Source organism: Schistocerca gregaria, chromosome X (genome assembly GCF_023897955.1).
Source record: "Schistocerca gregaria isolate iqSchGreg1 chromosome X, iqSchGreg1.2, whole genome shotgun sequence".
Lineage (NCBI taxonomy): Eukaryota > Metazoa > Arthropoda > Insecta > Orthoptera > Acrididae > Schistocerca > Schistocerca gregaria.
This window is the reverse complement of record NC_064931.1, coordinates 204,887,484-204,899,857: the sequence shown is the minus strand read 5'-3', so window position 1 is coordinate 204,899,857 and position 12,374 is coordinate 204,887,484. Positions and strand designations below refer to the sequence as shown.

The window sequence follows — 12,374 nt, the reverse complement described above, 5'->3', positions numbered from 1 at the left end:
CCGTGTACAAGCTCTGAGTGGGGAAGGAACCGTTTCGGCATTCGCTGTATGCGATTTAGGGAAATCAGGGAAACCGAAATATGGATGACCGTACTGGGATTTAAGTCACCAACCCCCGTACTCTAAAGTGTATGACCACTGCCTCACATGCCTTTAGACAGTAGAGCTATTTTAACTGGCTTCGGCTTCACAACTATATGGACGGTAACATTCCCCTCCATTCCCGCTCCCCACAGATGCACCAGTAATATAAACAGAAAGAACACTGATTAGGTTCCAACATCTACTGAGGACGTTCGAAACAGTATCACAGGTAAGGCACATTTAAACTCTCACCTGTGCTTGAGGCGGCACTGCGTTCCCCGGTTGGGGATGCAACGACCCTACAGAAACAAAGGACTGTAGATTTTGGACTCTTCTGAAATAACTAGTAGTAAAAAAGCCGTATGCTTCTGCACTACAGCAATCTGACAAGAGCTAAGTTTTCAAATTTTCAACAGTGTCTCTGTGTGCTGAACGATATGAAAGAAAAATAATTATTTGAATCTTTCATTTAAAGTGGGTCACATTGCTTCGTTCATTGCAGGTACTGTTTAGACAACTCTCGCCTTTCTGAAGTATTATTATGCACAGACGTACATATTCATTTTGTTTAGTAAAAATTACGTACTGGATTCCCTTGCACTTTTCATAGTTTGTGAGTCAATTTAAGTACACAGTATGTACCGAAATACTCATTTGTCTGTTTTCAAAATATCGGTATTCTGACTTTACCTTGCAATATTAGTTTTTATGATGAAAATTTCATTAAACACCGTAAAGTATGTATAAGGCGCAGACGTAAACATTAGGTTACTCTACAGTTCAGTCTGTTACCACAATCTTTATTTGCCATTCAAATCCGTTCACTTTGCCGACTCAGCTAAATTATCTTCCAGCCTAACCAAGACCTACACAACAAATCAGTGTTACCATAATCAAAATTTCAGAAGGGTTCCGTATGACTCTCTAGCCCTTTGGTTAATCTGAATGTTGTGATAAATATGCTTCAATATTTATCGTTTATCATTTCATAGTACCACATTACAAAAACTGTTTCAAGTGTCTGAACTGCTTTACCATCCTTCCTTTTAATATACAATGAAGTCTGAGAGACTCACTGGCAGGCAGGAAATGCCGCTTAAATACGTCAGACCACACGAGTCATTAACTTCCACTACCTACGATCTACACCATATTTGCAATGAACTGATCGAGTATTAATATAGTAAAACCTGAAATCATCAGATAAAAGTAAACTTTGTACCTGTGCTATTGGTTAGGAAAAAAATCTTTAAATAGGCCATTAACTACCTCTACGTAACTTGAGCCTTATTATTTGTGAATATTTTTCCCGAATCTCACCCCCAGTTGCTCAAAATTTCACCTCGACCGGTTTCGACTGTTCGGCTGTTTACAGTGGTGACAAATTAACAACAAAAAGTTTTCTATCACTTTGACTGCACGCCAACTGACGGAGGGGCTTCCGTTGTTCGGCTGTAAACATATAAAACGACCTACGTGCCTAAGCCGTCAGTGAAAAGTTTTTGTGCAGTTGGTGCTGCAATTCAATAAAAATATTCCTTGCAGTAACGTAGACCCTGTGTCCGAAGAAAAATATTGAACAAAATAACTCGTTAATAGTTGCACAGTCCATAAACCGTAATAATACTTCAGAGTTCACTTAATATTTCGGGATGTACGTTAAAAATGTCACCACTTTCCACTATAAGTTGTGCTACGAATAGAAACACTGAATATGATGATGATACGACATTTTACTCTGCGATGCTCTGAATATAGTGTAATGTTTGCGTATGAGCTCCTTGGCGGCAGAACGACTTACCTGCGGGCAGTCCCATCGTGGAGTGTGGCGGCGCCGCGGCGCTCGCCAGCTTATAGCATCAGCGGGCATTCACCCTGCCCCGGTAGCTTTTCCGCTTCGTGCAACGGTCCATCAAGGCCGAGGCACGGCCTGCCCTCAGTTGACCGCCAGAGACCATGGCCCGCTCTCGGCCACGGCTACGCCGCATCCCCAGCTGACGCGAGTACCTCCTAACGTCGAATAACAACCACTGTTCTGCTGCACACTGACTCACAAATATTTTAGTTTATGCCTATAACCCGAAACGACAGTGAAGTGAGTGGTAGAGGGTACTTTCTGTTGTACTACGTATGCTGCTTCTGTGACCTTGGATATTGGAGACTTAGGCTGTGAATTATTTTGCTACGGATCGTAAAGGCAACTGTCACACTAATTTTACTCTGGGCACTACTCGTTGTTTACTTTATCTGCGGTCGACTTCGAAGCCATTTACGGCTTCATCGTGAGCACTTAGACACAACTGTCGAAATGGAATAAACCCGCTAGTATATCTTGTTGATGTACTGTAAACCCTCTAATGTGGCGTTTATACAGATTTAAAAAAAAAATGGCGCTGAGCACTATGGGACTTAACATCTATGGTCATCAGTCCCCTAGAACTTAGAACTACTTAAACCTAACTAACCTAAGGACGTCACACAACACCCAGTCAGTTTTACATATATGTTTCCACTTTTCTCAGTGCATCAGATTATTTCGACACTCAGTGTTTTAATGACTTCCTGACGACAGAGAAGTTGACAGCTTGAGCGTGCACACAAATATGACGTAACGAGAAAACCGAGAAATATTTATGCTGACAACTACAGCCGGCCTGTGTGGCCGAGCGGTTCTAGGCGCTTCAATCTGGAACCGCGCAAACGCTACGGTCGCAGGTTCTAATCCTGCCTCGGGCATGGATGTGTGTGATGTCGTTAGGTTAGTTAGGTTTAAGTAGTTCTAAGTTCTAGGGGACTGATGACCTCAGATGTTAAGTCCAATAGTGCTCAGAGCCATTTCAACCATTTTTTTTTTGACAACTACGTTGCACAGCAAAATGCTACACTCGAGGGAGTATGCCATTTAGATGACTGTGCCTAAGCGCATGAGGTTGAAGCCGTACAAGGCTTCGAAAATGATGGATAAATAACTTTCTCTAAGATATTTTATAAGCAGGATGTGCATAAGAGTTCATAAACTAAGAAATGTGCAGTTGTTAATCGGGGTGGTATATTAGTAGGTGAAGTGTTTGAGCGGAGCGGAAGCAAGACTTAGTAGAAATTACACAATGAATTTTTGTCGGAGTTTTTATAGCAAAACGAAGAATGGTAAATGAACAAATGGGATATCAAACCACAGCATAAATTAAAACTCTGTTTTCTTGGTCTATTTAGTCTTAACCCTAAAACACTATAGGGGAGAAAATGTTATATTGTCACTAAATCATCGTAAATTTTTTCTGCTCCATATTTTATTCAAAGGAAGTCGTTATTTATATTTCATGCACTAATTAATCACAATTATAAGGTCTCCAGTGTTATGTTATATACAGAATATATACAAAAATCCTGTTTTACACCTTATACTAACAATAACAGATTTGTGGAAACCGTGAATTGGTACCAACTACACACGTTAATTAGTCTTTTTTTAATACATAAAATTCTCGTGTCACAGTGATAGTTTCCATACTCCTCCGAAACGGCTCAATCGATTCTGATGAAATTTTACATGTATATTCGGTAGGTCTTAGGATCGGTCGTAATCTATTTTTCATACTCCTAAGTGATGAGGGTGGTCCACCCCAAAACATATTTTCTTATTTTTTGGGCAGAACTTTTTATTTTCTTATGATGTGGCATTAAAAAATACACACAACCCTAAATTTTCAACCTTCTACCACCAACCCCTATTTGTTAATAGAAATTTTAGTAATTTAATGATTTTCAACCCCGGTCGATAACTGAACAGTTATCACTTGATCAGTTATTCCCGCCAGGTGTCTACCGGTGATAGTTTTTCACTATTCGATAGACAGATAATTGAAGAAAACGTATCAAAAGCAACGACTCGAATATCCCTTTTTGAATCGACGTAACTAGACCTAGAAGTTTAACTAGGTAGCACGCGTCATTCGCCAAACCGACATTTAGGCCTAGCGCACACTCATCAGTTTTTGTGGTACGGAAATATATCGTACGATCAAATTCTTCTAGTGGAATAAAGAAGTTTCTATGATCTCCTTTGTTCCTCTAAAAGAATTTAATCCTACAATATTTTTACATGCGATAAAAATCGATGCGTGTGCGTTTGGCCTTATTCATAACGCTGGCGAACACGTTTCGACATGAAATTGGCGGTATGTTTGTATGCTCATGGACGAGCCGCCTGATATTGTTAAATCCGAGCGATCTACCGTAGAAACGCTAGAACTAATAGTGACCGATGTACACTCAAAGAATAAATACATTATTACTATACTGTTTTTCGTCATTTAGTTATTCAATTTGTTCTTCTCATGTGTGTTTTGTACAGTGAACAATGCCAAGAAGACGCAAAGGAGCTTCTTTGGTCGTCAAACACATAAAGCTGCAGGCCAGTGAATTTCAAGGACAGAAGAACAAATCCAGCAAGGTAATACTAATGCCCGTGTGAGCATGGCTCAATTGCTTCAAGAAGAATCAGAAGATGCACGAGTTGAACGGAATGAACAAAGAAGATTAGAACAAAGACAAGCACGTCGTTTCATAGTAAACCGACGCAGAGCAAATGAACAACAACGCCAACAGTTACATCCGATTCATTACTGCGTCTAGAATTCGAGAATGAGCCCGATATTCAATATTATGCTCATAAAAAGGTGGTCATTGATGCTATGGACAAGAAATGGCCGCATTGTAATGCTCTTGAATTTAAAAGTGAGCCATCCGGGATGTGTTGCGCGTCAGGAAAGGTGCAACTACCTGCAATTGATACACCATCTGAACCATTGAACGGTTTACTTATCGGTACGGAGCCACATTCTAACGTGTTCCTGAAGTTAATTCGAACATTCAATTCATGTATCCAAATGACATCGTTCGGAGCAACAAAAATAGTTAAGAATAATGCAGTAAATGGTCAATAATTCAATTCAACATCCAAAATCAAAGGCCAAATTTATCACAAAGTGGGCCCATTGCTGCCAATGCCAAACGTACCACGTAAATTTTTACAAATCTACTTTACGGGCGGTGAGGATCGACACGTGGATGCACGTTGTGGCTAAAATAACTTCAATTCACTTTTTGCCAGAATCATCGTCGGCTAGTTGGACGCTCTATTGAATGAGCACAATGAACTGTTGAAAATATTCAAATCAAAAATGCACAAATTACAGAGCGATAATCACGCTGTTGTTATCAATCCTGATAAACACATGCTGGAGAGCACATTCGTAGATTCAATGCACCTGTTGCTGACACTACGGTCGCAGGTTTGAATCCTGCCTCGGGTATGGCTGTGTGTGATGTCCTTAGGTTAGTTAGGTTTAAGTAGTTCTAAGTTCTAGGGGACTGATGACCATAGATTTTAAGTCCCATAGTGCTCAGAGCCATTTGAACCATTAATGTTAATTAATATCCATTAATATATATTGCAGCAGTCGAAACAGACAAGAATGTTAGTTCGAAGGGTTATTATGCGTATCGGTTGATGCTTAAACGCGTTCAGGACAACGTCATTCTACGATGTCGTGAGCTTTGTCAGCAATTCATGGTCGACATGTATGTGAAGATAGAGAGCGAACGACTACGATACTTGCGATTTAATCAACAAAAGCTGCGTGCGGAAGAATACATTCACTTGCGAAACGCTATCGTCAACAACGCCGACGCCGTCGAAATCCGTAACTCTGTCATTCTACCGTCGTCGTACATAGGCAGTCCACGCCATATGCAAGAATATGTACAGGATGCTCTGACTTTCGTGCGCGAATTATGGACGACCGTGTTTATTTATCACGTTCACGTGCAATCCAAAATGGCCGGAGATTACATCTTTGCTATTCCCTGGCCAAAATGCAATACATCGTCATGACATTATAGCACGTGTGTTCAGACAACAATTAAAGTCTTTAATAAGTTTTATTACAAAATTACATGTATTGGGTCCCACACGTTGTTGGATGAACGACTGAATGGCAAAAGCGGGGATTACCACATGCACACATTTTTGTTTGATTAATCGACAAAATCCGTCCAGAATAAATCGATAGCATAATTTCTGCATGGACTGTGCGGCTGATCACGGCGAAGGTTCGAGTCCTCCCTCGGGCATGGGTGTGTGTGTTTGTACTTAGGGTAATTTAGGTTAAGTAGTGTGTAATCTTAGGGACTGATGACCATAGTAGTTAAGCCCCATAAGATTTCACACACATTTCAACATTTATAATTTCTGCGGAAATTTCAGATCCGTCCACTGATCCATTGCTGCTTGATATTGTCACAGTAAACATGATTCATGGCCCATGCGGTAATTTGAATCGTCCATCGCCTTGCATGGCAGATGGAAAATGTACCAAAATGGTTCAAATGGCTCTGAGCACTATGGGACTCAACATCTTAGGTCATAAGTCCCCTAGAACTTAGAACTACTTAAACCTAACTAACCTAAGGACATCACACACACCCATGCCCGAGGCAGGATTCGAACCTGCGACCGTAGCAGCCCCGCGGTTCCGGACTGCAGGGCCAGAACCGCACGGCCACCGCGGCCGGCAAAATGTACCAAAAGTTTCCTAAAAATTTCACTACCGATACGATGACAAATGTTAACAGATATCCAATATATCGTCGAAGGAATCCTGATAATGGCGGACAATCATTTATTAAAAATATCAAAAACACAGACATTGTCAGTGACAACCGTTGGGTGATGCCATATTCGCCTTTGCTGAGCAAAACATTCGATGCTCATATTAATGTCGAGTTCTGCAGTTCAGTGAAGAGCATCAAATACATTTGCAAATCTGTGAATAAGGGCAGTGATACGGCTGTATTTAGAGCTCTAAATACCAATGTGAATGCTCCTCCAATGAATAAGAACGATGAAATAACGCTCTACCAAGTTGTCCGGTACATAAACTCCATTGAAGCTGTTTGGCGTATCTTTGGTTTCCCAATTCATGAACGGGATCCAGCAGTTATTCATTTAGCCGACCATCTTGAAAACGATCAGCGCGTCTATTTCACGAACGAGGCAGCGATTGATAGTGCTATAAACCCACCAAACCCTTCACTCACCGAATTTTTTGAATTGTGTAATCGTGCGGATGCTTTTGGTGCCTTTGCACGGACATTACTCTATTCAGAAGAACACGCTATTTCACATGGACTCAAACAAAAAAATGGATGCCCCGCAAGCAAGGCACACCGATCGATGCATGTCCCAGTTTGTTCAAATAAAACAACTTGGGGCGAGTATTTACAGTCAATCCGAGGCAGACGAGTGCTTTTATCTTTTACTGTTGTTGGTTAATGTCACCGGTCCATTGTCATTTCAAGATATACGTAAATTGAATGGACAACGGTATACAACGTATAAAGATGCATGCCTTGCACTGCGCTTGCTGGAAGACGACAACCAGTGGGAATGTATGCTTGATGAAGCAGCATTGAACTGTACAGTAAAACAAATTCGTCTACTATTCGCTGTAGTGTTGACTACATGTTTCACGGCTCGAGCAGAGACATTGTGGGATAATCACAAAGATTCAATGACCGAGGATATATTGTATCAACATAGCACACGGTGCAACCATCGAACGACAGCATTCACCGACGCTATGTACAATGAAACATTGATTGCTATTGAGGATCTTTGTATTGTCATTGCCAACTTAGAACTCAGTCATTTCTGTATGCATTCGCTAAATCCAAGTGCATCTGATTTAATGAACACTGAAATGAATCGTGAACTGCAATACAATACTATAGGAATGGCAGCGATTGTTACTCGCTATGTCCCACTGATGAATGAGGAACAAAGAACCATTTACGAACGCATTATGCTCGCAGTTTCGGCAGGTAGAACTGGCAAAACTTTCCTTATTTCGCTAATTCTCGCCGAAATACGATCAAATAATGACATCGCATTGGCCATTGCATCATCTGGCATTGCGGCAGCTTTATTGGATGGAGGCAGAACAGCTCATTCAGTATTTAAGCTGCCATTAAATATTCAAAGTACGACAGACGCAGTGTGCAACATAAAAAAAAACAATCGTCCATGGCCACAGGGCTGAAGCAGTGTAAAATTATCATCTGGGATGAATGCACTATGGCACTTAAGCATTCCCTTGAGGCGTTGAAGAGGACATTTAAAGATATAAAAAACAACTTCAAACTATTAGGCGTCACTCTGTTACTCCTTTCAGATGATTTCAGACAAACACTCCCCGTTATTCCACGTTCAACGTACGCTGATGAGATCAACGTTTGCTTAAAATTATCGCCACTGTGGCATAATGTTGAAAAAGTACAACTGAAAGTAAACATGCGCGTTCAAATACTTGAAGATCCATCTTATGAAACATTCTCAAAACAACTGTTAGATATCGGCGATGGAAAAATTACTATAGATGGAACTGGATGCATAAAATTACCTACCGATTTCCGCATAATCATTAATTCGCAAGATGCTCTCATTGACCAGATATTTCCCGATATACACACACAATACACTAATCATGAGTAGCTGGCAGAAAGAGCAATTTTAGCAGCAAAAAATGTGGACCTCAACGAATTGGATCTCAAGATACAACAGTTGTTGGAAGGGGACATGGTGTCATACATATCTATTGATACTGTTTGCGATGCCACCGAAGCTGTGAATTATCCAACAGAGTTTTTGAACTCATTGGATTTACCAGGCATGCCACCGCAGAATTTACAACTGATGGTTGGATCTCTCGTTATCTTGCTTTGTAATTTGAACCCACCACGGCTGTGTAACGGCACGCGATTAGTCATTAAAAAATTAATGAAAAACGTTGTCGAAGCCATCATTTTAAATGGGAAATTCCAAGGTGAAAATATATTACTACCACGAATCCCTATTATACACACAGATATGCAATTCAATTTAGACGTTCTCAATATCCAATTAGATTGGCATTTGCACTGACTATCAATAAGTGTCAAGGCCAAACGATGTCTGTTTGTGGCTTTGATTTGAGCACACCATGTTTTTCACACGGCCAAACTTTCAGGAAACATTTCTCACACACAAAGAAAGAAAATATGTTATGTGGACATGTGTCCGGGAACGCTTACTATCCATGTTAGAGCTTATTTTATTACTTCTCTTCAAATCACATTAATCATGGAATGCAAACACACAGCAACAGAACGGACCAGCGTGACTTCAAACACTTTGTTATAGGAAATGTTCAAAATGTCTTCCGTTAGCGAGGATACATGCATCCACCCTCCATCGCATGGAATCCCTGATGCGCTGATGCAGCCCTGGAGAATGGCGTATTGTATCAAAGCCGTCCACAATACGATCACGAAGAGTCTCTACATTTGGTATGGGGGTTGCGTAGACAAGAGCTTTCAAATGCCCCCATAAATGAAAGTCAAGGGGGTTGAGGTCAGGAGAGCGTGGTTAGCTCTAACATGGAAATCAAGCGTTTCCGGACACATGTTCACATAACATCTTTTCTTTATTTGTATGTGAGGAATGTTTCCTGAAAGTTTGGCCGTACCTTTTTGTAACACCCTATATATATATATATATATATATATATATATATATATATATATATATATATATATATATATATATAATTTCAAAGAATAAATTATAATAAATGTTTGGTGTTTCGTATTTTTATATTATTTCATCGTTCACAGCGCTCCCTGCCCCCTCCACCCATAAACCACATCATCTCATACTTACAATAAGTTATTCATTTTCTTCTACCAAAATACTCCCTAGAGATAATTTATATGGCAAAACAACGTTTGCCAGGTCAACTATAACATATAAAGATTTTCAGAGGCGGAACGAAGTTCGCCGGGCACAGCTACACTCCTGGAAACGGAAAAAAGAACACATTGACACCGGTGTGTCAGACCCACCATACTTGCTCCGGACACTGCGAGAGGGCTGTACAAGCAATGATCACACGTACGGCACAGCGGACACACCAGGAACCGCGGTGTTGGCCGTCGAATGGCGCTAGCTGCGCAGCATTTGTGCAGCCGCCGTCAGTGTCAGCCAGTTTGCCGTGGCATACGGAGCTCCATCGCAGTCTTTAACACTGGTAACATGCCGCGACAGCGTGGACGTGAACCGTATGTGCAGTTGACGGACTTTGAGCGAGGGCGTATAGTGGGCATGCGGGAGGCCGGGTGGACGTACCGCCGAATTGCTCAACACGTGGGGCGTGAGGTCTCCACAGTACATCGATGTTGTCGCCAGTGGTCGGCGGAAGGTGCACGTGCCCGTCGACCTGGGACCGGACCGCAGCGACGCACAGATGCACGCCAAGACCGCAGGATCGTACGCAGTGCCGTAGGGGACCGCACCGCCACTTTCCAGCAAATTAGGGACACTGTTGCTCCTGGGGTATCGGCGAGGACCATTCGCAACCGTCTCCATGAAGCTGGGCTACGGTCCCGCACACCGTTAGGCCGTCTTCCGCTCACGCCCCAACATCGTGCAGCCTGCCTCCAGTGGTGTCGCGACAGGCATGAATGGAGGGACGAATGGAGACGTGTCGTCTTCAGCGATGAGAGTCGCTTTTGCCTTGGTGCCAATGATGGTCGTATGCGTGTTTGGCGCCGTGCAGGTGAGCGCCACAATCAGGACTGCATACGACCGAGGCACACAGGGCCAACACCCGGCATCATGGTGTGGGGAGCGATCTCCTACACTGGCCGTACACCTCTGGTGATCGTCGAGGAGACACTGAATAGTGCACGGTACATCCAAACCGCCATCGAACCCATCGTTCTACCATTCCTCGACCGGCAACGGAACTTGCTGTTCCAACAGGACAATGCACGTCCGCATGTATCCCGTGCCACCCAACGTGCTCTAGAAGGTGTAAGTCAACTACCCTGGCCAGCAATATCTCCGGATCTGTCCCCCATTGAGCATGTTTGGGACTGGATGAAGCGTCGTCTCACTCGGTCTGCACGTCCAGCACGAACGCTGGTCCAACTGAGGCGCCAGGTGGAAATGGCATGGCAAGCCGTTCCACAGGACTACATCCAGCATCTCTACGATCGTCTCCATGGGAGAATAGCAGCCTGCATTGCTGCGAAAGGTGGATATACACTGTAATAGTGCCGACATTGTGCATGCTCTGTTGCCTGTGTCTATGTGCCTGTGGTTCTGTCAGTGTGATCATGTGATGTATCTGACCCCAGGAATGTGTCAATAAAGTTTCCCCTTCCTGCGACAATGAATTGACGGTTTTCTTATTTCAATTTCCAGGAGTGTAGTAAGATTAATAAGAATAGAATACCAATCGATATTTAAATATGCTATATTTCCTAATATCTGAACAAAACTTGAAAAATAAAAAAGGTCAAAGATTTTCTGAAATTATTTGTAAAAAAGTAAGAAATAAAATAGTTAAGAGAAACATTTGACTCGCCTTTGAATAAAGCTCGAAACTATGTACAGCAAATGAGTTGGCGATATTTAACTTAAAATTTTATAATTTTGAAAATTACTAGAGGATATTTGTCTGGTTGAATAGGTAGACCGCGCAGTCAGCTGTTGTGTGGCCCTGACATAGTTATGTCATCTATACCCGAAGGTTTAGAAAAATACCATCAAATTTCAAGTTTCAGAAATGGTTTAGTAGAGAATCCTTAAGTATCAGGAAAGAGACTCCGTGTGGGACAAGAAGTATCGTCTATCTTGCAAGTGCTGTAACCATCATTGTTCTTGCTCAGTCACTTTTCCCGATAAAAAAAAAGTACTTGTTTTCGAGTGTAATCCAAAGATGTGACAGTATTTCTGTAATTTGTAATTCTGACTTTCAGACAAATCACTTCACAAACTATTAGGCCGTTTTTTAAAACATTTGTAGGCCAGTGATCATTTATTAATTTCTTAATTAGTTCTTTTGTTTATTTCCTAATAGAGCTAAATATGTGGATGGTGTTTGACGTAGGCAGCTGTTCCGTTTAGGCACCCACATTAAGGATCCTTACGAGAAAAACTTTAGTTTGTGTTCTGCCTTACGCCAGGTCTTGTCATGGGGTAAGTCTCGTCAGAGAGGTCCACCGCATGAGCGTCTAGGAAAGTGATTCCAGTGGTTGTTTCCCGTTGTCTTCCACTAATGATGATGTTGAAATGATAATGAGGACAACATAACACCCAGTGCCTGAACGAAGAAAATCTCCGACCCAGCCGGGAATCGAACCCGGCACCCTAGGCGTGACAGACCGCCGCGCTGACCGCTTATCTG

The 12,374-nt window shown here is 42.0% G+C and overlaps 1 protein-coding gene across 1 annotated transcript in view; it reads right to left on the bottom strand.

Moving 5' to 3' along the window:
* The window catches only part of LOC126298901 (uncharacterized), an 85,448-nt gene extending 83,342 nt beyond the window's left edge, over nt 1-2,106 (bottom strand). Inside the window, exon 1 of the mRNA XM_049990440.1 lies at nt 1,886-2,106. Coding sequence (XP_049846397.1) covers nt 1,886-1,901 — 16 coding nt within the window. The 5' untranslated portion in view covers nt 1,902-2,106. The remainder of the gene's footprint in view (nt 1-1,885) is intronic.
* Between the last annotated feature and the right edge of the window lie 10,268 nt (nt 2,107-12,374).